This window comes from Panthera uncia, chromosome B4, assembly GCF_023721935.1.
Source record: "Panthera uncia isolate 11264 chromosome B4, Puncia_PCG_1.0, whole genome shotgun sequence".
Taxonomy (NCBI): domain Eukaryota; kingdom Metazoa; phylum Chordata; class Mammalia; order Carnivora; family Felidae; genus Panthera; species Panthera uncia.
Window position 1 is genome coordinate 85,709,089 of NC_064809.1, and position 26,583 is coordinate 85,735,671.

General features: G+C 33.4%; 1 protein-coding gene across 11 annotated transcripts in view; it reads left to right on the plus strand.

Annotated features, from left to right (window-relative positions):
• USP15 (ubiquitin specific peptidase 15) overlaps positions 1–20,241 on the plus strand; it is a 117,094-nt gene extending 96,853 nt beyond the window's left edge. For 7 of the 11 annotated variants that reach the window (XM_049625878.1, XM_049625879.1, XM_049625883.1 and 4 more), the window contains 14 exons: positions 233–406; positions 1,848–2,006; positions 2,086–2,310; positions 7,037–7,120; positions 7,211–7,305; positions 7,404–7,595; positions 8,502–8,617; positions 8,791–9,063; positions 9,451–9,521; positions 9,838–9,953; positions 10,572–10,721; positions 12,316–12,419; positions 16,666–16,754; positions 19,797–20,241. In XM_049625878.1, coding sequence (XP_049481835.1) covers positions 233–406; positions 1,848–2,006; positions 2,086–2,310; positions 7,037–7,120; positions 7,211–7,305; positions 7,404–7,595; positions 8,502–8,617; positions 8,791–9,063; positions 9,451–9,521; positions 9,838–9,953; positions 10,572–10,721; positions 12,316–12,419; positions 16,666–16,754; positions 19,797–19,979 — 2,031 coding nt within the window. In that variant the 3' untranslated portion in view covers positions 19,980–20,241. Of the gene's footprint in view, positions 1–232; positions 407–1,847; positions 2,007–2,085; positions 2,311–7,036; positions 7,121–7,210; positions 7,306–7,403; positions 7,596–8,501; positions 8,618–8,790; positions 9,064–9,450; positions 9,522–9,821; positions 9,954–10,571; positions 10,722–12,315; positions 12,420–16,665; positions 16,755–19,796 lie in introns of those variants that run through there. The other 4 variants (XR_007456703.1, XR_007456701.1, XR_007456702.1 and 1 more) reach the window with 2 other exon arrangements.
• Positions 20,242–26,583: the final 6,342 nt, after the last annotated feature.

The window sequence follows — 26,583 nt, forward strand, 5'->3', positions numbered from 1 at the left end:
ACAGCAACAAATAATAGCATTTTCATTTATTATAAGTAATTGATTTGAAATTTGGGAAATGAATAGTTGAGTGCATCATTTGAGTGTTCATTTGACCAGTTATTTATTAGTTCATGAGGCCATCATTTAAATTTTTCTCTATATATTATGGCAAGTCCGTTTGTTTCTCTCTTCATTTTACATGTTTAACCTGTGATTACTTTTACTTGAAAATGTGTTTTATTCTTTGCAGTGTTTGAGCAACACTCCTCCACTTACTGAATATTTCCTCAATGATAAGTATCAAGAAGAACTCAATTTTGACAATCCCTTAGGAATGAGAGGTGAAATAGCTAAATCTTATGCTGAATTGATCAAACAAATGTGGTCTGGAAAATTTAGCTATGTCACGCCAAGAGCCTTTAAGGTTAGTATGGTTAATACATTTTCGTTAGGGCTATATGACCCCCAGAACAAAAATGTGTTCTTTGGGGGAAGCAGTGAAAAATCATAGCTGTTACATTGGCTTATGGCCCTCCATAGGGACCTAGCACAAATAGAAAGATAAACAGTATATCAGTGCTGTTCAATTTTCTGGGTGGGAGGTGGGGTGTACGATTACTTTAAAATGTCTAAAAAATCTCTGGAAGATGGGGAGGGAAATATTGAAATAAAGATTGGAAAACACTGTTATGGTACAAAATGACAAGAAAGAGACAGCAGAGCATAGGCAGGTTGCTTTATAATAAATACATATATGAGAAACCTACATAAATTTATTTATACAAATGTAAAGGCTAAATTTGGGCATGTCATTGAAGTCTAAGCACTCAGGTTATTTTGAGAGTCCTTGTAAATTTGAAAAATTATTAAAATGAAACTAGTCTATATAACCAGTGCTAAATATGAATTACTTTCAATATAATCCTTACACTTTTAAGTTCATTCTTTTTTGTGAAGTGGTTTCTTAGAACCAATAAAACTTTAATTTGTCATTCAAATAAGAATGAAATTTAGTTTTATATAGTTAAAAGAGTTTTCCTATTTATTTACAGGTGAGATCTATGGGAAATTTTAAACTTAAAAGAGAATAAGAAGCTCTCAGCTTTCAGCCATTTTTTAATATACACAAATGACGCTCATATAGGACATCTGCTAAGCAATATTTTATTAACTGTATACTAGTTCCTAAAACATAAAAACGACAAATCAAAATACTCCTGTATTTATCTTAACTTTCTAAGCTTTGAACAAGCTAGTTTAGACAAACTATTTCTCAATCCTTACCCAGGATTCTAGTTAGTTTCATTTTGCCACCTATTCTCTTTTAAAATTATGTGTAAACAGGCTCTTGATATCTGACTTTTCCTTTCACATTTCTTTTCAGTCTTATAAAAAAATAGTACTGCAAAGACTAGGAAAATTATATATGAACACAAACATTCCTTTTATCTCTGGAATTTACCCTCTTTTTTATACACAGAAAGTAAAGGAGAGCGTTGTAATTTTTTCTAGTGACCCAGAAATATTATTGAATTTTAATAAGTTTGAGTATTTCCAAATCCTTTGTACAAAACTCTACCATATTTTCTCCTTGTTATTTCCTCAGGTCAACATTTCTACATTAGAGATTAGTTATAATTTTAAAAATGTTTTTAGATATGTAATTATCTGTATGTACTTATGTGTCTGTAGTTACCATATCTGCAAATGACTGCCAAAGTGCCACAAGTTGTTTTGAGGGTTACAAATAGATTGTAACAGAGTCAGTGAATTCACAAATATAAAATCCATAAATAATGAGAATCATATTTGTTTTAATCAATTTTGTCCCCGTAACTGATTTTGTATTTTTGCTTTTCTTGCAGACGCAAGTAGGACGTTTTGCACCTCAGTTCTCTGGATACCAGCAGCAGGACTGTCAAGAGCTATTAGCTTTCCTATTAGATGGACTGCATGAGGATTTGAATCGAATTAGGAAAAAACCATATATACAGTTAAAAGATGCTGATGGAAGGCCAGATAAGGTAAATTTAATAATATCATTGTCACCATTGTTACAATAATGTGATATTTCTGTGTAATATGTGTCTGTTTTTCTTACAGATAGTTGCTGAAGAAGCCTGGGAAAACCATTTAAAAAGAAATGATTCTATCATAGTAGATATATTTCACGGCCTTTTTAAATCAACTTTAGTTTGTCCTGAATGTGCTAAGATTTCAGTAACATTTGATCCTTTTTGTTACTTGACACTTCCATTGCCCATGAAAAAAGAACGTACTTTGGAAGTTTATTTGGTTAGAATGGATCCACTTACCAAACCTATGCAGGTAGGTCATGATTGTTTTCTTTGCCTTTGTTGCTTTTATTAAAACTTAGTGTCAAGGGGCGCCTATGTGGCTCAGTTGGTCTAGTGTCTGACTCTTGATTTCATTTCAGGTCATGATCCCAGGGTCGTGGGATCAAGCCCCATGTCAGACTCCACACTAAGCTTGGAGCCTGATTAAGACTCTGTCTCTTTCTATCCTGCCCCTCTTCCACACTCGCATGCACTCTGTCTCTCTCTCTAAAATTAAAAAAACAAAACAAAAACTTAAGTGTTGAGACCTTGTGTCTCAAGCACAATTCAGTAATTAAGTTTATATATGTAAGAGATTTTATAAGCTAAATACTTTGGAAATTAATACACCTTTTTAGAATCGTGAAAGGCTGAGGGATGTGTAAAGTATCATTATTTGTAAAAATAAAATTCTCAAAGGCTTTTTCTTACAAAAGAAAAAATGAGAGGTTCAATTTTGCAATGTTATGATAAATATTTTTCCTATTTTCCAACTTTAATGTTAATTGTAATTTTTTTTCTAGTGTCTTTTGAAAATAAAACTAATAGTACACATTTTGATTCATGTTATGATAATGGTATATTTAAATACCTGTAATTTTTAGTCATCTTAACAACTTGGAGGAGAAATAGAAATTTAGTTGGGCTGGGATGCCTGGGTATGCCTGGGTGGCTCAGTCGGCTAAGCTTCCAACTCTTGATTTTGGCTCAAGTCATGATCTCACAGTCATGAGATTGAACACCACATCGAGCCCCATACTGGACATGGAGCCTGCTTAAGATTCTCTTTCTCTCCCTTCCCCTTTCACCCCTCTCCTTCTCTCTCTCAAAAAAAATAAATAAAAAATTTTTAAAAAGGGGGGCACCTGGCTGGCTCAGTTGGTTAAGCGTCCGACTTCAGCTCAGGTCCTGATGTCACCATTCACGAGTTCAGGCCCTGCATTGGGCTCTGTGCTGATAGCATGGAGCCTGGAACCTGCTTTGAGTTCTGTGTCTCTCTCTTTTTCTGCCCCTCCCCCACTCATGCTCTCTCTCAAAAATAAGTAAACATTAAAAAAAAATTAAAGTAATTTAGTTCAGCTATAAATACTTGCTTCAATAATGTTCTGATCTTCTAACAGTTTGGAGTATCAAACACTGGTTATTCAATTCAAGAGCCCTGAAAAAGGCCTTAATATCAGTTGTCAGCCTGATTCCATTGCCTAGTATTATAGGATTATTTTTAAAATTTGTGAAGCAAAGCACTATATTTCCGCCCTTTATTAATCCTTTTCTGACACATGACCCACCCTAACAAAAGTAGTTCCTTCCTCTTCTACCTTCAGTTCCCCTAAAATTCTCTTCCCGCACTTAACCAAATTTCCCTATAACTTTGGTTTACTTAATCATTTCTCTGCTAGACCATGAGTTCTACTGCAGAAATGCATTCCTAATGGAGAAATATTCAAAAATTCTATTCATTCAAATATGTGTTGGACGCCTAGTGAGAGTGTAAAGCTCTGTTGGGCAAACGGTTCTGGAGGCTAGAAGTCTTACGATCAAGAGTGCCAGCATGGTTGGTTTCTAGTGCAGACTCTGTCTTGTCCTCACTGTGTTTACATAGAGAGACCACATGCATGCACATAATCTGTAAGGGCACCCACCTTTTTGATCTCATCTAAACTTTCTAAAAGCCCCATCTCCAAAGGCTATTACATTGGTGGTCAGGGCTTCAACATATAAATTTTAAGGGGACACAATTCAGCTAATAACAATGTCATGAAATCGATATGAAACATTTGCTTTTAACGCATTTACAATCTTACCATTAATTTAGTCAAAGTGTTTGGTTTTACTGTCGGCAAGGGCACAGTAAATGAAGTGTTCATCATAAAAGTACAGTCCTTTCATTCAAAGTAATTAAAGTGTGGTGGAGACTAGTCATGTATTCAGTTGTAGGAATTCCCCCTATTTCTTTTGCTGCTGCTTTTATGTTTCCTTCCTGAAGTCAATGAGCCTGATGCCCTCGTGTCAATATTTCATTCAGTAGTACTAAGAATGTTAAGGAGGGCCAGTAAAGACCCACTTTTATTTTTGACTGGGGGAGATGTGTTCACATTTCTAAAATCACATCCTTTAATAAGTATAAAATTAACATTCTTTTCAATGGAGGGAAACCATGGCAATGCTAAACTACACCCTTACCTCTCTAGTTTGTAAGTTTACAAGTATATGCCAAAGAGTATAGTGGAATGAGAGAGCAGCATAAAACAATAAGTAAAAATTGATCACAACAAAAGAATATACTCTGTTTCTCCACAGTACATTTGTTAAAGACTGTACTCTCCCATGCCAATAATATAATCTATATTACGTAGAGACAGATTGCATTCAAATTACACAGTAGCCCAGAGGCATGTATTGGATATTCTTCCATGATTTGGATTTTAAATTATTTTTCCAGCAATATTAATTTCATTAGTATACCTCTTTTCTCACTTGATTTTTTTTCTCACCAAAAGTACAGATTTGTAGAGGTTGGAGTCATGGTCAGCACAGAAGAATTGGGAGGTTTTTTTCCAGTTGGAGGCTGTAACAACTCAAATACAAAATGATAGCCTCATTAACAATGTGCTTTAACCAGCTGAAGAGGAAAGGGAAATTAGCTGAGTTAACCTACTTGATGAGTTTTCCCATCACCGAAGTTGATTTAGGTCATAGAAGTTTATTAGTAATTGTATTGAACATGTATTACGTATTGGAACTTAAGATTCTGCAAAGTGCTAGAAATACAAAAGTGTTCCTGTTTCTTGTTCCCAAGAAGTTTGTCATGCAGTGTGAAAAGTGCTATGATAAGGTACTTTAGGAGTATATAGAAGGAGTGACATACCCAAACTGGTAATAATGCCGGTGTTGAATCCTTAAGGATGATTAGGATTTAAACAAGTGAAAGCTGAAAATAAAGGTATTGTAGACCAAGAGATTGGCATATACAAAGAGCTAAAGGTGAAAGAGGACATGTCCCACTTCTGGAAATTATAAGTAGATAATATGGTAAGTGCTCACAAAGAATTTTGACACCATGATAGGAAGTTGGACTTCATCTTAAAAGCTAGGGCACCCATCGAAGGTTACTAAACAGATTTGTATTAGACAAAGAAGATTCAAGCTAGTACAAAGATTGGATTGGAAAAGCTTAGGTCAGATGTACTAAGACCATGTAAGAGGTTTTTGCAGTGATCAGATGACAAATGAAAAGCGCTTGAACTCTTAATATTAGTGTCAGGATGGCAGTTTGAAGAACCAGTTGAGTATAAGAAACAAAAATGTTTACAGGTATACAAAGATGATGCCAAGCTTACTGGGTTGTAAAACTGAGGAAATAGTGGTGTTATTTATTTTAATGGGATATATAGGAAGAAAGATTTAGGAAGAAACCTGTTTTAATATTGGATATGTTGACCTAATAATGACTTAAATCATGTGTAGTCCTGGACGTGCTGAAATGCATGAAGAAAATTTAGGTAGAGTTTTCATTAGGTGTTGAGTTTATGTATCTAGACTAGAGAAGAGATGTCTGTTCTTGAGATAGAAATTGGGTAATGAGGTCTATGAAAATGATAGTGAATATCTTAGAAGGATGAGATCCCCAAGGCTAGGATGACCTTATAATCTATCACCTAAACCAGAACTCTTAAAAATAAAAGGGGCCATTATTAATAATTATACAAGGACAGCAGACTAAATCAGGACTGGCCAAAGTAAACTGGGATATATTATGACAGTCTCTAAAGAGAGCCTATAGAATTCAGAAGAGGGCTAGGGTCAAACTCTAACAGGGTTTGACAACCTTGGTTACAGTTTAAATAAAGAGATGAAGACAAAAGCCACGAATGGATTGATAAGTGAATGGGAAGTGAGGAAGTTAAGATAGTCCATGTAGACATTACTTTTAACAATGTTATTTAGAAAGCAGAGGAGAAAGATAATTAGAGGGGAATTTTTAGAGGGAAAGCAATGAGGGACTGGTTTCCTTTTTTTTTTTTTTTTTTTTTTTTTTGAGAGATTTGTAAATTATATGGTAACTGAGAGAAAAAGCAAATAAGAGATGCACAGAATTTCTGGCAACTGTTGAAGGATCTGTTGAGAGTTGGACATTATGAATTTGTAGTAAACCAGTCTCTAAAGTTGGTCAGGTTCCTCCAGCATATCCAAACAGCTCTAAGAAAGTATAGCAAGAATAAAACTGAATAACAAAATAAAGGTTTTGCAATAGAGTAGTTGAAGTGATGAATCAATCATATGGGATCTGGATGGAAAGTGTATGAAGACAGTAGGAAGCTGGTAAACTTGGAGAAAATTGGGAATTAAAAGGACTAGAGCTCTAAATGCAAGCCAAGAATAGGAAAAAATGAATTTCCAGGAAAATTAAGTAGTGGTTGGTTAGTCAGTAGTATGAAAAGAGTTTAAGATATCAGAGGTGAAGCCAGTTTATGACAAGGTGCAAGAAGTGAACTCCAGTTGAAAGTAAGTGTGTGTCTTTGTATCAAAGAGCCAAGAAACAGTAAGGCTGAGATAAATTATCCCAATGAAAAATGGTGGCGAGGATGATGGCAGGATTGGAGACAGACACTGTAAGCCAAATACCAGGCGAATGTGAGGAAGTCACATGAGGTCATTTCCAACTACTGAATATTTTTTCCAAAGTAATCAATTCATTATAATTTTTTGTTTTTTAGTACAAAGTGGTTGTCCCCAAAATTGGAAACATACTTGATCTTTGTACAGCATTGTCTGCTTTGTCAGGAGTACCTGCAGATAAGGTAAGATGTTTCTGGGTTTGAAGTATGTAAGTTGGAGTTGAGTTTTTCAGTGATGTAAAACCAGATTAATAGAAATTTATTTCCTTTTAGATGATAGTTACTGATATATACAATCATAGATTTCACAGAATATTCGCTATGGATGAAAACCTTAGTAGTATTATGGAACGGGATGATATTTATGTGTAAGTATAAAATTCATTGTGCAAAATATTACTTGGGAAAAATTCAGAGGAAATAACGTAAAAGTTTTCAGAGTTTATGGTCAGTTTTGTCCTTACAGGTTTGAAATTAATATCAATAGGACAGAAGATACAGAGCATGTGATTATTCCTGTTTGCCTAAGAGAAAAATTTAGACACTCAAGTTATACCCACCATACTGGTTCCTCACTTTTTGGTCAGCCTTTTCTTATGGCTGTACCACGAAACAACACTGAAGATAAACTCTATAATCTCCTGCTTTTGAGAATGTGGTAAGTGTCAGACAGTTCTTCATTGACAAAACAATAAAATAGTTAATAAAAAATATGCAGCATACTATCAGAATATAATTTGATAAACCTATATTATCTCAACTTTGTTTAAACAGGTAGCAACTTAAAAAATCAAATTATAGTTTAATTTTGTCTCTTAATCATGTAAAACACATTACTGAGGTAATTTCAAACCCTGAAAGTGAATTCTTTTAGCTGTTTTACACCGCAAGTTTACAGTTGGAAGAAAATAGGAACTTGTCATATCAGCACTGTGAAATTAAAACAAATTTCAGATATTTCATTTTGTTAAACACATTGCTAGTTTAAGAACTCCTACTGATGGTTTTATTTAAAAGGATAAACGTTCATGCTTGATAGTATTTTAAGGCAACCCCTTTTTTGTCTTCCTAAAACCTTGATTTGAATTATAATATAATCAAGACTTCCATTTGATCCCTTTTATTTTATCATTTTTAACTGACGTATATAGTATTCTTTCTTGCATACCTCTTTGAATTGTTACAATCCCAGAACCCATACGTAAAGATCATATTATAGAGTTATAAGTAATCTTGGCAATAATACATATCATCTAAATGTGGATATTTATATAATAATTTTTTTAAGCCAAGAAATTATTTGCCACAAACTTTTAACATAGAAAGATGTTAAAACCCTAGAAGTAACAAATTGCTGTCTTTCTTTTTATATAGACAACCAAAACAGAAATGATTAGTCACTTGCACTTATGGTGCTAGATCCTGAGTTTGAATTTATCCTTGAATGTAGTATAAGACCAGCATTACTCCATTAAAAAGTTATGTTTCACTGAAGGAATGGAAAATGTTTTTTTAAGGTTTCTACCTTCATAGAACTTAAATTTGATTTCTGATTTTATTTAAGCCGATATGTCAAAATATCTACTGAAACCGAAGAAACCGAAGGATCCCTACACTGCTGTAAGGACCAAAATATTAATGGGAACGGCCCAAATGGGATACATGAAGAAGGCTCACCAAGTAAGACTTTCCTGTTAAATTATAACACCTTTCACTTGGATTATTGCCTCAGAAAAAAAGAAGATGGGGATTAAGGAACTGAAAAATATCTTCAAGCTGGGAAAAATAATGTTAATATTAATTTTGAAATGTAGCATTGGGTTTATTTAAAGACTTCTAATGTCTAAAATTAGGTGAGATGGAAACAGATGAACCAGATGATGAATCCAGCCAGGATCAAGAACTTCCCTCCGAGAATGAAAACAGTCAGTCTGAAGATTCAGTTGGAGGAGATAATGATTCTGAAAATGGATTATGTACTGAGGAAACTTGTAAAAGTCAACTCACGGGACACAAAAAAAGACTATTTACATTCCAGTTCAACAATTTAGGCAATACTGATATCAACTACATCAAAGATGACACCAGGCATATAAGATTTGATGAGAGGCAGCTTAGACTAGATGGTAAGTGTGAAAAATGGCTTGAACACTGAACTTGAGCAAACTTGAACATGTTTTTTTTTAGGTGAAAACTATGAAATTCAACAGTCATGGAAAATAACCTTTACCTATTTGTATAAAATCTTGAATGAAAAGTCTTAATTTCTAAGTATATTAAACACATCACTGTTTATTAAATGGGGGTTGGACTTATTCTTAAGTCTTGTATCTTTTTTCTTTAACTGCTTAAATATTTTAATGGCTTGGAAACAGCAATTTATCCTGATCACCTAGTGCAAGTAGAAAAGATGGCTATTTGTTTCTTCTGGTATATATCTTAATATTAAAATATGTTGATTTTAACATGAAAGCATATTAAGTTTTAAAGGAGAAATATGTTTTCCATCTTAGAAAGATCTTTTCTTGCTTTGGATTGGGATCCTGATTTGAAAAAAAGATATTTTGATGAAAATGCCGCTGAGGTAAGTCATCGTTCATTCCCATGTTGATCATACTGTTTTGTTACACTCTTTGCTGCTACCAGATGTGTTTATTTTGCTGGTTATAGACTAGAAAAGGCTTGTTGGTTTCGAACATGCTTTCTATTAACAGTTTCAATCATCCATGTAGGTGTGTAATCATAAGTTTTTTAGACGTGTGTAAATCTCAGCTGAAAAAAGCTTTATAATTCTTCTGAGAAAGTTTAGGAGTTTTTCATTACTATTCATAGTAAGATGGTGTCACTAAAATGAGTTTTGTTTCATTTGTTCTCTTAACTCAAGAAATACTTCTCTTTAGGATTTTGAAAAACATGAAAGTGTGGAATATAAACCTCCTAAAAAACCCTTTGTGAAATTAAAAGATTGCATTGAGCTTTTTACAACAAAAGAAAAGCTAGGTGCTGAAGATCCCTGGTAAGAGACAAAGTTAAAAAATGTTTCTAATTATGTTTTAAGGATTTATACTAAGGTATGTGCTATATATCAAGTTGAAAAAGTACTAAATTCCCTTTGATAATTTAAATAATAAGCATTTCTTTATATGATAATAGTCTGTTAAAAGTGATTAAAATGTCTTTAAAAATATTACAATGTTAAGCTCTAATCTCATTACTGTATTCTCTCTAATAGCTGTTTTACTATGGATAATTAATTTTAGTTACTTTTTCCCAAGAATTTTTTTGCTGTGCAGCCATTTTGATAGAAACCTTTTTAGGAAAGTCATACGTTTTGTGGTGCTTTAATTCCATTAGAGCCCAGAAGTATTAAGATTTTCTAATGCTTATTTCTCAACATAGTTCTGTGTTCTTTTAGCATACTAAAATGTAAATAATCTAGCCTTCATCATTTCTTTGATACCTATTTACATACTAATTTATCTCATTATCTGATTTTTTTTGAAGATAAAAATGATAAAGGAGTTTATCAGTCTGATATATATTAGGTGTACTGAATAAAAGAACTTTCCAAGCATTTTTTAATTATTATTTTCATTACCTCTATCAAGCTTTAAAGATTTCTCTTTATTTTTAGGTATTGTCCAAATTGTAAAGAACATCAGCAAGCCACAAAGAAATTGGATTTATGGTCCCTGCCTCCAGTACTTGTGGTACATCTCAAACGATTTTCTTATAGTCGATACATGAGAGACAAATTGGATACATTAGTTGATTTTCCCATCAAGTAAGTTTTGATTGTGCTTTATCAGCATTGGACAGCTGTAGGTTTTTATAAACATAAGGTAGCATCAGATCCAGTATTTGTGAGTCATTCTAGCAGTTTGTAAGGATCAGTAACAATTTTATTCCTTTTTAGATATTTTTCAAAGTACAAAAAGAAAATACACCTTTTTGAACAACGAAATAAAAGTAATTTTATGTTACGTTATCATACGGGTTCATTGGCCCTGTTTATATATCTAAGATACTCTGTGGGATTTTAGTGATTTTGTTTTTCCTAGGAATTATTTCATCATTAATCATCAGTTATTCCTTGGTATGCTTTTTAAAGAAGACTGGAATAATGTGAAACAGAATAATGTAATTGCTTAAAAAGATGGCACAGTAGTGTAATCACTCATTCCTGTTGTGTCATACTTCAGTTTATTTATCGCATTGTCCAGAGTATTACATCACTTTTTTAAAAAGTCTGGAGACAGCATCTCTGTAGTCTTTTTTTTTTTTTTTTTTTTAAGCTTTCACTAAATTTAATAGAGCATTCACAAGGACAAAAATGAAATAGTGTATTCTCATTCACGTGGTCCAGGAAGGACTTCATCACATAACATTTTGCAGCAATAACTTGGCACTCTCCCATTTTGCTAAAAGAAAATCGATAGTATTCTTTTATATTTTATGATATTTATGCACCACAAGTTTGAGACAGTTAATAAGTAGACAACTGCCATAGGCAGGTGTATGTACTAGATGACTGGAAGTAAATAGATTATGTAATATTGAAAACATTCTTTGGATTGCTTATTCTGATTGTTGATTATAAAGTTAAAAATGTTTTGCAGCTTTTTACCAGAAACCAATGGCAATTTTGTCCTTAATTATGAATCATCAAAGTTTTCAAAAATATAACATTTTAACAGTGTGTAAGTATAAGAAGAACCAGCAGTAATGATAATCTAGAATCTATGAGAGATATATTTGAAATTTAGGATCATTATTGCTTTTTGATGACACAAGTACCCAAAAATGAATAATGATAAGCTATAAAATGGTCATGTTACAGTTTTGTGCATGACAGATTACAAACAGTTGGGTGCATTTCAAAGAATGTTGCCTACTCGGGATATATAGATTATCAAAACCAGGAAAATAGAATAAATATTGGGTTTAGATATATCTACATTATTATAAGATTTCTGTGAAAGTTCGTTTTCACTATTGTTTTATTCTTCCTTAAATAAATAATTACTAAAAATGACTTCAAAAATCTAAAAAATTAAAAGGGTCCAGATGGTAAAGGGTGATGACTGTTTTACTAGTATACTGAAAGTTAAATGTATTAGCACAAAAACATTAATCTGAATAACAGCATTCAGTAGAGAATTTGGAAATTCCCAACCTTTTAAGAATAATTTTGCCAAAATGTTCACATCTCAGAGGGTGTGTGTTTGTGTGATTTGTTTTACAGTTCTTTGGTTCTTAGTGATTTCTTTAGTGAAAGAGCTATTTTTTATATAAATGAGAGTCAAGCAACATTGACAGAGAATAGAATTCATGACATTTAGAGAAAACAAAACTAATTTGATCTCTTTGTTAAACAGTGACCTGGATATGTCAGAATTCCTAATTAATCCAAATGCAGGTCCTTGCCGCTATAATTTGATTGCTGTTTCAAACCACTATGGAGGGATGGGAGGAGGACACTGTAAGTTGACAGTTACCATTTTGCTAAAATTATGATGCTTGATAACTGCAGACTTTTTTTCTTAAGATATTTACTACTAAAAGGGAAAATATGGGGTGCTTAGCAGCTCAGTTGGTAGAGCATGTGATTCTTGATCTAGGATCATGAATTCAAGCTCCACATTGGACCTGGAGCCTCTAAAAAAAAGCAGAGGTTGGGGGGCGGTAGGCCAGGGTAGCTTAGTTGGTTAAGTGTCCAACTCTTGATACCGGCTCAGGGCATGATCTCTGCCCCCTGCTGTGCGCTGGGCATGAAGCCTGCTTAGGACTCTCTCTCTGTCTTTCCCCCACTCGTGTCCTTTCTCTCTCTAAAATAAAAATTTTTTAAAGAGGAAATATAAAACGTGTCTTACATACAGTAGTTGTTCAGTAAATTTGACTAATGAATGAATTAGCTTTTGAACCTTTTTTAACATCAGGAGTAAAGTATTGAGTTAATCATACTTTTCACTTTAATGTACAGGGACATCATGGTCAGGACTCGTGTCCATTTCCATTCTCCTTCCCTTTCCCTTTCTAAAATGCTTGATGTATGTGTTATAACTCATGTGTCATTGTTAGTTTTTACATGGTTGGTGCAGTATGTTACAGATCTTACATTTTTCTCTTAACACATAAGACATCTCTATGTTACTTTGTGTCCATTTAGTTAATTGCTTCTAACCACTTAGGACTTAGATCTACCATATTTTATCTCTGTGCTCATTTCATGGTCCACATCCAAATTGCCTTTAACTTTCTAACACCACAGGACAGATAAAAATCGTTGTTTATGGTCCCCTATGTGAGAATTTCTTTGAGCAACATACCCAGAAGTGAGATTGCTGAGTTACAGAGTATTTAGGTACTGCCAGATGGCTCTCCAGGACAGTTATACTAGTCCACACTCTCCAATTGATAGATTTTTCTGTTGGACCATCTTTGCATTCCTACTTAACCTTTTAAGTTTTGTTTTGTTTTGTTTAGAAATTAATTTTTGTTGGGGCGCCTGGGTGGCTCAGTCGGTTAAGCATCCGACTTCGGCTCAGGTCACGATCTCGCGGTCCGTGAGTTCGAGCCCCACGTCGGGCTCTGGGCTGATGGCTCAGAGCCTGGAGCCTGTTTCCGATTCTGTGTCTCCCTCTCTCTCTGTCCCTCCCCCGTTCATGCTCTGTCTCTCTCTGTCCCAAAAATAAAATAAACGTTGAAAAAAAAAATTTAGAAATTAATTTTTGTTTACTTAAAATTGTGTTTAAATTCACAGTTGAATTTGGTTAACTAATTTTATTTAGAGTGGTTAAGATTTCATTCCTAAGTGAAATGGTCTTATAATTTTTTTATATTCTTTCTTTGGAATCAAGATTACAGTCTGTCCTAATAAAACAGTCTGGGATAGTTTTTTTCTCCATCCTAAAGCAGATAGTATAGTATAGGAATTAACTATTCATGAAAGTCTAGTAGAATTCACCTGTAAAACCATCTGGTTTTATGTAGTTTTTACATAGCCATAGTTTTTTCTATTTATGTCATGATTATTGAAGTCTGTTCACTTTTCTTTTCCCCAAGATGTATGCATTATGGCATTTTCTACTTTTCTAAAAATGTATCTGTGTATTCCACTTTATTTGAGAATCGTTATATATAATACAGTTACGTGATGTCTTTGTCCCTTTTTCGTTCTTTTCTCTAGGTCCAGAGGTCTATCTTATTAATCTATTCAAAGAATTAGCTTTTCACTTTATTAAATTTTTCTTTTTGTTATGTGAATGTATTCTTTCTCACTGATTTCTTTGTTATATTTTCTTCTTCTTTTTTTAATGTTTATTTTTTTATTTATTTTGAGAGAGATGGAGAGCATGAGCAGAGGAGGGACAGAGAGGGAGATACAGAATCCGAAGCAGGCTTCATGCTCTTGAGTTGTCAGCACAGAGCCCAGTGAGGCACTCAAACCCACAAATCACGAGATCATGACCTGTGCCAAAGTTGGACACTTAACTGAGCCATCCAGGCACCCCACTTTGTTATATTTTCTTCTTGTTACTTTGAGTTTGCTCCATTCCTCTTTTTTTAACTTTTGGTTTGAATACTTTGTTACCTTTTGCTTCACTTTTTTCCATGCTCTCTTGAAGGCTATAATTAAAGGTCTAAATTTCCCTCTAAATACTGCTTTATTCCATAAATTTTGAGTTGTAGTATTTTCATTGACTTTAAATTCTATATATCTTTTTAATTTCCTTTATGATTTCCAGTTAGTCTAAGGTCATTTAATCATCTGCTTTTCTTTTTACTTTTTTAATGTTTATTTATTTATTTTGAGAGAGAGAGAGAGAGAGAGCGCGCAAGAGCACAAGCCGGGGAGGGTCAGAGAGACAGGGTGAGAGAGGATCCCAAGCAGGTTCCACACCATGAATGCAGAGCCTGATACAGGGCTTGAACTCAGAAACCATGAGATCATGACCTGAGCCAGAATCAAGAGTCAGATGCTTACTGACTGAGCCATCCAGGCACCTCATATGATCTGCTTTTCAAAACATAGTTTTTTTAAAGCTCTCCTTTTGTCTTAATTTTATTACAGAACAATTGGTTATATTGCCTGTATTATATTAATCCTTAGTTTATTAAAGCTTCCATGTGCCTTAACTTAATACAGGGTCTGTTTCTTAAATGTTTGTGTGCTTGAAAAATTTATATATTTCTCATTCAGACATAGAATTCTATATGTTTCTAATAACTTGTTTATCAGTTGTATTCAAATCATTACTATCTCTGGTTATTTTTGATATATTTGTTATATTTCTGGGAGGAATTTGTCAGGATTCTTACTAAAATGTTGATTTATCTATTTTTACTTTATTAGTTGTTTTGCACTATTAGTTGCACTTATGTTTAAAATGGGTAGCTCTTTTTGTTTCGTTCCTTTTACCAGTATTTGACTTTTTTTATTTTGGTATCAGTTGGCTTGCAAACTCTGTGTGCCTTTTTGTTGGATTTGTCTCTTATAAACCATTTTATTCTTAGACCTTGTCTTTTTATTCAGCCTGGCAATATGTTTCTTTTAATTTGTGGGTGCATTGGTATTCAGTTCAGTTGACAAACTTACAACCCACATTAGGATCCACCCAAAAGAGCAGTAATTTTGTTTTGTGAGGTGTAGAATTATCCAGAAGATATAGCCTATAAGGTGTCACTTTTTAGAAGCTATGACAGCAGATAATTGTTTGGGGGACATTTTGTAACTTTGTTTCCTCAGTTATTAGATAGTTTATATAAAGCCTAGGATGTGAGAGGGAGCATTTTTTTTTTTTAACTTTTAAAGGTAAAGCAAATCTTTACTTTTTTTTAAGTTTATTTTAAGACAGAGAGTGTGAGTGAAGGAGGGGCAGAGAGGGAGAGAGAGAATCCCAAGCAAGCTCTGTGATGTTGGCACACAGCCTGACATGGGGCTTGATCTCACGAACTGTGAGATCATGACCTCAGCCGAAATCAAGAGTTGGATGCTTAAACAACTGAGTCAGCCAGGTGCCCTGATAAAGCGAATCTTTAAAAATTTTACAGATTAATCACTTTTTATTTTTCTCTTGCTTAGTACTTTTGTTTTTTGGTGTAAAAACTACAAATTACTGGGATAGTATTATTGAAAAAAAATTTGTAAATATTTATAAAAATAACTGAAATACAAAATTTAAATTATGTTTGAAATGTCAAACTCTGTAGTCAGGGACAGACCTGGCTTTAAATGTTAACTCAGCCAATTAACAGCTTTACCCTTGGACATTAAATTTCTCTTCATGCTTCACTTTCCCCATTTCTAAAACTAGAAAAAGAATAAGATAATACCTTCTCTATGAGATAATACATGTAAAGTACAGAGCTTTGTGCCTGATCCGCAATAAGCACTACATAAATGTTAATTCTCATTTATTGTCATTCATATTGTTATTCTGTGCACTAAAAAATAATAGATCTATTCTGTTGTCCTTGGGATTAAAAAAAAAAAGTCACAGATTTCAACTTCTTTGAAAACCATCTTAGGTGTTTAGATTTTAGGAAATTATGCTAAAACCTATAATCGATGGAATCAGTTGAATGTGTAAAATATAGGCCTTGTGTACATGATTATCATGCAGCTTTAGTATGTATTCCTTATATAGATGATTGTAAAGATTTGCAGGTTCCCCCCAGAAACCATAGATCATTCCAGTCACAGAAGTGATTATATTTTTCATTAGATACTGCTTTCGCAAAAAATAAAGATGATGGAAAATGGTACTACTTTGATGACAGTAGTGTCTCAACTGCATCTGAAGACCAGATTGTGGTAAGTGTGTCTTTTACTTCCTGAAAATTACAAGGTCCATTTTTTTTTAAGGATGCCCATGGAATGGAACACTCTAGTCTGTATTCTAGCCATTCTAATAGTTAAGAGAGACTTGCTCTGATTTAAAGAAATGTAAAATTGTCCTCTAAATGGAAATTTGTCTTCTAAATCTGCCCACTAACAGAAACATAAATTGCAACATGAAATTTTTTCTGGTACTTTTCAACATGAAAACTGGAATTTAAAATTCTTCCTTTGGGAAATGAGCTCAGATATTTTGGGACATTGACTACTTAAAATCAGAGTACTAATATAGAAAACAAGAAAATCCTTTAAGGGTCTTCCTTACCATACCTGTGATTTTTAAAGTAAAGTCTTATCCTGTATGACAGTTAAACATTTAAACTCAAAATTACATGATTAGATAAAACAAATTAGATATTTTTTTTTAATTAACCTTGTGTATCTGTTACTTTGATATCTTCTGAATAGTAGAAAAATGAGGAAGTAACATCTATTCACATTTACATCAGTTAACCACCTACAGCTGGAGCCAAAATATTGGCATTTGCTTTGCTTCCCATCAGAGCATATTTTTATTATCAAATATTGATTGGTGAAGGGATGATGAGTTGATTCTAAGAAGAAAGCTAACACTCACTTGATAAAGGTTTATTTTTCTATTAAAGTTTGCCTTCTATGAATTTTACTGTTTGACCACAATATTATGAAGAGTGAGAAATGTAGTATTTGCTCCTGTGAGCACAGAGCTCATATTTCCCAGATAGAGATTTTCTTTTGGTGTTCAGAGCACTGACTGCTTTATTTCCCAGTTTCAGTTGAGGGCAGAAACCAGCTTTTTCTTGAGTTCATAATGCCTTAAATGTCTTTAACTTATATTGTTTAATTTAGTAAATTAATAAACTTCTGAGCTCTGTTATTGGCATAGTTTCAATTCATCATTGGGTGAAGAGATATGAAATAATTTTGAATTCTCTACAGATATTTTAAGTTTGTGTGTTTGTGTGTGTGTGTTATGTACTGTTGCTTATCTCCCTATAGCTATAACATAAAAGAAAGACTAGAACGCTAATATTTTTAAAATCTGTATGTGCCTAAGTTAATTACATTTCCAGTTTATATTTAGACTTCTAATTTCAGCTCTCATCTGTCACTTTTCAGTCGTGTTTTCCTCTTTAATCTCTCAGCCAGAACATCCTGAAATTACCTATATTCTCTTTCAACATGTCTTTGACAGTGCTTTCCTAATCTTGCCTTCAAATAAACAATATATCTTGTTTTTATACAATACATGTATTTAATGTTACCTTACATCTTAACAATGATGATACTTCATTTAGTCAACAAGTATTTGAGTACCTTCTTCATGTAGGACTCAGTTCTAAACAAGATTAAAAGACCGCTATCTCTAACTTAAAGAGGCTTACAGTCCAGAGATGAGAGAGAAGTAAATTACCAATTATATCATAAGTACTATTAAATATCTTGGCTATAAGGAGAAAGGACAGCTATCTCTGCTGATGTGGGGTGTAAGGAGATAGGACCAGTGTAGGGGAGTTTGCATAATAAAGTGGTGTTTGACCTGAGTCTGCAACTACAAATAGAAAAATTAAACAAAAGAAGCAAAGGAAACAGTACTACAAAAGCAAGGAGGCATGATAAAACATGGTATTTAGCAAAACAGCAAACAATGTAGTATTACTGAAAGGAAATACCTGTTAGGAATATGGGGCAGAAATTAGGCTAGAGCTAAACGTGGCAGTCAGATCAAGGAAAATGACATTCTTCACAGTTTAAAGCTTTTCTTAAAAACTGTGAGAATCATAGGTGATTGTTAAGCAATAGAACACTATTAAATTTGGAATTTGAGACAAGAAGCAGGCTATTACAGCCTGCAGCAAAAACAAGGCTGTCATGTCACTTCAGCAAAACAGGTTTCTAAATTTAAAGCATGGTAGTAGTAATAAGTAAGCAAGTAAAAATAAAGTTGTGGTAGTATTGTATACACAACAGGGAAATGGATTTATGAGATTATGAGTTCAGGAGTGAGTACCAGCCTAAGTTATAAATTTGCATTGTTGGTCTTATACTTGAAGCCATAGGTTTGAATGAGTCACCAGGTGAGAAGATACAGAGTAAGAAAGAGTGGTGGGCAGGGGACAGAACATGATTTTTTTTTTTTTTAAGTCGGGATTTACTAAGCCCACAAAAAAGTCAGACGCAACCTTGGAGATAGAAGATCTATGGTAAAGTAGTGTCATGAAAGCCAAAAATTGTTTGATGTAGGAAAGAAAAATAGTAAAGCATTAAATGCTACAGCGGGACTGAATAAAAGAACTTTAAACAGTATCCATTTAATTTGTTTACAGCAGGTTATTGCCCCTAGTGAAAGCCTGAAATTTCAGTAGAATGATGGGCGCAACAGATCATGCTGAATATAGGGGTTTGCATGAGAGTGAAAAATGGATATTATTTGGTGGCTCTGTCTATAGCCTGGCAGCTGGAGCAGGTGGTAGAGTGGAGAGGGATTTATAATGGGAAGAGACATGAGTGTTTTTTATGCCAAGAAGTCCAATTGGAATCACTAAATATACGCAGTGATGACAAATGGAGCAGTACCCTGAAAGCAGCAGGAAAAGCTGGACTCTGGAGCAAACTGAGAGGGAAGGGATGAGTATTAGAAAGAAGCTTTCCTTTTTTCCTTAGACACAGGAGGGAACCAGACATAGAACTGTTTCATGTGGCAGTAACTAGGTTAATCTGTGATAGAGTTGCATTTACTCCTCTGTTTAGCTAATTTAAAAGAATAAAAATATTCATTCTAGTGACTCTTCTTCCTTTATATATAGCAGTGATCTTGTATTTAACCAATTTAAATAAGTTCTGTTTGTCCATGTACAGTTTTTCTATTTGACTTATGCCCTGTCTCCAAAATCAGTTACCAGGTGAAAAATCCATACTGTGCTTAATATGATCTTTGAGACTTATGCCCATTTTGACATCCTTTGTTTGTTTCAACAGTCCAAAGCAGCATATGTACTGTTCTACCAGAGACAAGACACTTTCAGTGGAACTGGCTTTTTTCCTCTTGACCGAGAAACTAAAGGTGCTTCAGCTGCCACAGGCATCCCGTTAGAAAGTGATGAAGATAGCAATGATAATGACAATGATATAGAAAACGAAAACTGTATGCACACTAACTAATGAAAGTCCTAGAAGCCATAAAAGAGAGACTTTCCTGCTGGTGGTATGAAATGATGAGGTTACCCACCACATTAAACAAAAGTCTGAGATGGGGAGTTTCAGATAACCGAATGTAAATCCTTTATCAGATTTTAACTTGTGCAGTACTTGAAGTGAAACACAATGAAAACTTTAACAGAAATTGTCTCTTAATACATTTACAGTCTTGTAATTACAAGCTAAATATATATAGGAAATCACAAATAAATCCCTTTTAAGTTTGCTGCTGTTTTGATGAATTATGTTTTCTTTAATTTTTTGGATGTGAGTTAATTGATGACAGATGTTAAATTTGTGGATGTTGGTCATTTATTTTGCTCTAATAATACTGCAAGAAAACTATGGCTGAACTTAGTTTTTGGATAATCTAGTTCATGTGCATTAGGCTGCCACATGTATTACTATGATATTTAGCTGCGGTATCAATGTGGCATAAATACTGCAGTAGTATTCTTGGAAAACCAAATTTTCAAATCTGTCCCTGGTAATCAACATGGGCCTATTAAAAAAACAAATCATGATACAGGAAACAATCTTGGAAAAGTTATTTTCTTCTGTAGAATCATTAAAAATCCAGAATGTTATGTTCATAGTACTGCCGCTGTGAAAAACAGGTTCTAGATTTTCACACTCCATCTAAAATCATTTTTCAGTTAAATGTAAGTATTTTTTACTGCTATTGAGATCTATTCCTTAAGTATTCAAATTTTGTTGACTTGCTTTAAAACGCATATCTTTAATCTGGTGTTGGTCCAAAATTAAAAATTTTGCTGTCTGTTTTTCTCTACCCCATTTTTTGGTAATTTGGCAACCTTTAGCCCTTCCAATTGCTATAATACATATAAGGACAGACTTATAGTATTCTGTGTCCATAGTAATAATTACATCAAGCTTAGATGAGAAATTTTTTTTCATATACTGGCCTTTAAATCACTAATGGACAATTGGCTTTAAAGGTAGGTCTGTTAACTTTCTTTGTGTGTTCCTGATGGAATTCACCATAGCCTTACAGCTTTTCTCAGAAGGTAACTTGTTATAAGAGAATTGGCATTTGCATGTTCTAGAGTCAGAACCTGTATAGTATATAAAGTATACAAACCTTGAATTTGATTTTTAGTTCACCACATTCAAGGATCCAGGATGCCAAAAATATGTGTGAACATTTGAAACATTTTTCATTTGCTGCTTTTTCCCTTTGATCTAGTTGAAAGAATGTATTGTCGATTGGCATACAATACTGCCTTTAATAGAAAAATCTAAATGCTGGGGCACATTTCACATATCGACTACCTGAGAAATTGCTTTGTGTCCCACTGTTATTAAAGCAAAAAGTATAATGTTCTTCACTTGAACTAATCAAATACAATAGATTATAAATTGTGTATTGTAAATAAAAGTTCACTCTGTGAGTGCACATTTTGGTAAATTATTTATTTATGTTAGCATTTAAAAGTAAAAAAGAAAAAAATGCATTTGACCAGGATAAATGAGGTATGTTGATCATGGCTTTGCTTTATACCTTGATATTAAAGCTGGTTTTTCATCCTGGTATTTTAAAAGCTGCTTTGGGTTTGTTTTTTGTTTTTGTTTTTTGTTTTCTTTCCTTTTTTCTTTTCTTTCTTTTCTCCTTTTTTTTTTTTTTTTTTTTTTTTTTTTTTAATGTAAACTAACCTCCTGCATGACAGAGGTTAAAATTTTGTCTGCACTTGAGTTCACTTGAGTTTACATTTGAAATGTGCATGTTTATTTATACAGATTTCAATAAAGCTATTTAAGGCCTTATTTAAGTCTTTTATTTCTTACTCTGAATCTTGATAAAAATTCTATGTGGGTAGGTGACTATATGATAGACTTTTTAGTTATCATATAGTTAAAAAATAGAAAGGAAAGCATGTCACAGCTAAACAAATCCTGTTAAGGATGTCTTTTAAAGTTGAGTTTTTAAAAATATGCATTAAACATATATTTGTGCACCTACTAATCACTATTCTGTAGTCTTGAGATATAGCAGTAAACAAACATCCCTCCACTCAGAGCTTGCAGTCTTTCTGCTGTCTACCACTTAATAGACTTTCCATTTTTCTGAGGTTTAAAGAAAAACCAAATTAACTTTTCCAGCCCTAAATTGTAGTCTCCACCCTAACTGTCCATAGAGACCATTCCTTTTTAATGCCTGCGATTAATTTTTATTCCCACTAAAAGAAGTGTTTTAAAATAGAAAAGGATGTTAATAATACCATGGAATTTGTCAAACTCAAATTACATTTTCAGCTGCAAAAAAAACCAAAGGCAGTGCAAAAGGCTAGTCCATGCTCTAATTAAAAGTAGATATCCATAGGTAATAAAGGTGGTAATAATGCAGCCAATCTAGAATTCTACTGTTAGCTTTTCTACTTGGTAGTCATATGACTTTGAAGTTAATCTCCCCTACTATCTTTCTTCATCTGTAAAATTATAACAATGGTAGTAGTATTCATTGAGCATTTACTCCGGACCAGGTAGTGTATTAAAGTGTTATATGTATTATCTCATTCATGCCCACAGTAGCTATGAGACAGAGACATTGATCATCACCATTTTTCATTTGAAGAAACCAAGGTACAAAGCAGTTAAGTGATATTCCCAAGTTCATTCAATTACTTTGTGATAGAGCCAATATTCTGCCCTCAGATATGTGCACTGCCTCCCACTTTGTTACAGTGTCTGCCTCACAGGGTTGTTGAGATCCCAAATGAAATCATGTATTTTATGGAAAGGTGCTTTGTAAACTATGTGGTATACTCATTACTGATTTTAAGTGTAATATGGCATTTTTTTCCTTGTTTATCTGACTCAAGTACACCCTTCTGTATATTTCTGCAAATGCAGCCCTGATTTTCATGACTTTTTTCTTCACCTGTAGTTTAGTTTTAATCTCTGAGCAAAAGCAACAGTTTAATACTTTGCTTAAATATCTTGCTTTCTCCTATAGTCTATTCTTTTAGCGGTCCTATATTTATCCTTGCTTTCCTGGCAATGCACTATAAAACCACACAAAGCATTGATTTGGGCAAGAAGAAACCCAGTAACTACCAAAGCCAATGATTCTGTATATGGATAGTAGTTTGTCACCAACTAATTTCATTGAGATGAGGACATCTTAAAATAAGCCAGGAAACTATGGGAGAAGATGAAGGGAGTCCCAGTAGCTTACCAAAGGGGTGGCGATGGGGCATATTCAGGTTGGAACCTTCCACCCCCCAGAGGAATTGACACTACAGTCGTGTATGGTGAAAATAAAAAGCAAGTCAACTTTCAAGTTGCTTTTTATTTTTATGTTCTTTATAGACAGTGCACTTGATTACTGCCAGCTTCCCACCCTCCTTTCTTGGTATGCTTCTGATCTTTGTGCAGTGTACATTAGCACATTCTCTTTAACTCAGTTTTTAAAGTACAAATGTGGAAAATTCTTATATACTAGGGCATGGGACCAGACATCCTCTAAAATCTCAGAGTAAGACTGTAAAGAAAATAATTGCATTTCTGGAGGCAAAGAAGAATAGTGGACACCTTTGTTTGTGTTTTTTACTCAATAAAATAAAATTTCTCTTTTTCTTTGAAATCACTTCTCTTGAAAACATAATTATGTGGATAATTCCCCAATAATTCTTTTAATGACACTTAAAGGGCCAGAGGATAGTAGAGAGGTGGGAAGGAGAGTACATGCATGTCCTTGACGACTTACATACTAAGATGCAGAACTATAGTAAATTGTTTTGTGACCAGATTTTTCCAATGAGAAATCTATATAATTTTCTTACAAGCATGTTAGGTTGTAGGACATTTCAATTAGATATGTATGTTTTTGATATGTTCAATTTATATTTACTATGTTTTAAAAATTTTTCCAAATAGCTCAGACAACAAAACTTTCATTTAAAAAGTGTATTTAAATTTTTATAAGCTACATGAGTAGGTTTTTAAATATTAGAATTGGGAAGATAAAATGTATATGGTAAAATTCAAATTATGAGTCAAAATTTATTTTCAGTAATGATGGGGTAAAGAATAGTTTGATGGATAATATAAAACTACAAAAATCATTTTTGGCAAATATATGCATTGGGAAACATACTCCACATCATACCGTAGTCTAATGATATCCCAACTCTGCCTTTGAGAGCCTGGAAATTGCCAGGGTAATAAGAGGAAAAGAGCCTACATTATAAAGGGAATCCAGAAAGTTGGTAAACCATTCATGAAAATCAAGCCTTGACAACATTTTGGACTAGAGTCTCAAAGGACAGGAAGAAAATCAAATGGATTTTGAGGTTTTTGTTTTTTGTTTTTTGTTTTTTCCCTAGAAATGTTAAATGTGATTACACAAAGCAGCTGAAAATACAGCTATCTCTTTGGTAATTGTTCTTTTAAATGGAAATGCTGTAAAAATAAGACCAATATCTTCCAGTATGCACAAAATCAAATATTTTAAATGTTTAAACTGTTTTGGTAATTAACTGTATTCTGCAGAAAATCCTGGTTGAAGGTGGCACTCATTTTGCTCAAAATTTTCCTCCTATCAGAACCTTGTAGCTTGTTCTATATAGTTCGGTGAAACAAACCATAGTTTCATTTACTGTGATTTTCAAGTCCATTGCTAGCTGGAGTTAAAGCTCCATACATAAAAGTAAAAAGTATTGAACCATCCCAATAGTCTTTTCCCATAATGTATATTATTACATTTTTTTCAATAATTACATAATTTCTCAAACTTGTTTAAAAGCTTAAATATCACTTTGTTTTTTAATTCTTAAACTTTTAGGATTATTAAATTTTGTAACATCTCAAATCTCTTATTAAAAGTTTTATTACAGTATTTGCCTTTCTTTCAAACTTTATAAGAGAACATTGTAGGTTCACAGACATTGTAACTCCTTATTCCTCTTCTGCTCCTTGAGTCTTAGATACAATTTACATAATTTAGACTCCACTAAAATATTCTGCTTATGTCTGGCCTTCCATGTGTGCCTTCACTGTTTCCTCTGGCCTGCTTTCTTCTGACCTTCAATTCTCCCCATGAACAAATGAAAGTATTTCATTTTCTTTATAGTGAAAACCATCTTTCCATTATATCAAATGGTGAATTATCAGTGTCCTGAAAATAACTTAAAGCACCCTACAAACAAATACAGATCATTTTAGAATTGCCCTCAATTGAGAGCAACAAAAACAATAAATTGTAAATACAGAGAAACTATTTGTAGTGCATTTTTTTGAGGGTGGATTCCTGTAGAACTTTTACATATTGAGTGACTTTAGTAAAATTAAACTCTTTAGTTTAAAAAACTCAGAATTACATTCCATTTTGAGCCATGTGTCTATGCGTGATACTGCAGATTCAAACAATAAACATCAGTAATTACAGATACTTGGTTAGTATATTTGTTGGGATACCATGAGATTTGGTAGGGAACATTCTAAATTTAGAAACCATTTCCCCACAGCTAGCTCTAAACAAGTCATTAGCTGATGTTTCAGTTTTCTCAACCATAAAATCATATCAGTTTCTTGTGAGGAAGTAATGGACACGTAGGTGTGAACTTCCAGGTGTGCAAAATAAGACCATATTTTGTAGTATGGACAATGAGAATGTTGTAGCATCACTCATAAAAGACTTCTTAAATGGAAGGCTCAAATTCAACTTTGGAAATTATTGTTGAAGTATATATTCTTAGCAAAAGAATAACTAATGGGATGGGCCAAAATAAAATTTGTTTTTTGTTTTAAATCCTGGCTCCTGTAAAAAAGCAAAAGTATCAGTGTGATGGTAAGCTTAAAAAATTTCATCATGGATACTAGAATCCAGTTGTATACTAACAATATGATTTTTAAAGCTTTTTGTGAGCATAATTTCATAGCTTTTAAATTTAGAACTTTTTCTCTGCCTTGGGCAGACATGGGTTGTGCTGGGTTTTCCCCCCAATTTCATTAATCATTGTCTATAATCATTTGAGTTAAAGATAATATTCCAGACTCCAGAGTTTATGGCCTTTATTTTGTCTGAATATATTTAGTAACAATTATAATTAATTTAACCAGTACTAAATAACTGCATGTCATGGCAGACTAAAATGTTGCATCCTGTTTTGAAAAATATAAATGTACAATCAGATCCACTCACCAGGATTATGCCTCCTCGCCACCAGCCTCTTCTTACTCCAGTTCATTCTTTATTTTGCCAGAGTGATCACCATTAAAAAAAAAAGGAAGGAAGGAAGAGAGAGAGAGAGAGAGAGAGAGAGAGAAAGAAAAAGAAGAAAGAAAGAAAAGAAAGAAAAAAAGAAAAGGTCAGATTCTATTCCTCTGTCCAACTTAAAGTTCTCCTCTAACCCCTCCTTGGAGGAAAGACTGGTTTGGAGCATAGACTCAGGAATTAAACCACTTGAGTTCTGGGCCTGCCATTTTCCTGCAAGTCATGTCACTTTCTGCCTCTCACTCCTAGTTTACAAACTAGATCAGCTCTTGAACTCCCACCTAGGAGGGCTTGGGGTCTGATTAGAAGGAAGTGTGAGACTGTCAAAACTGC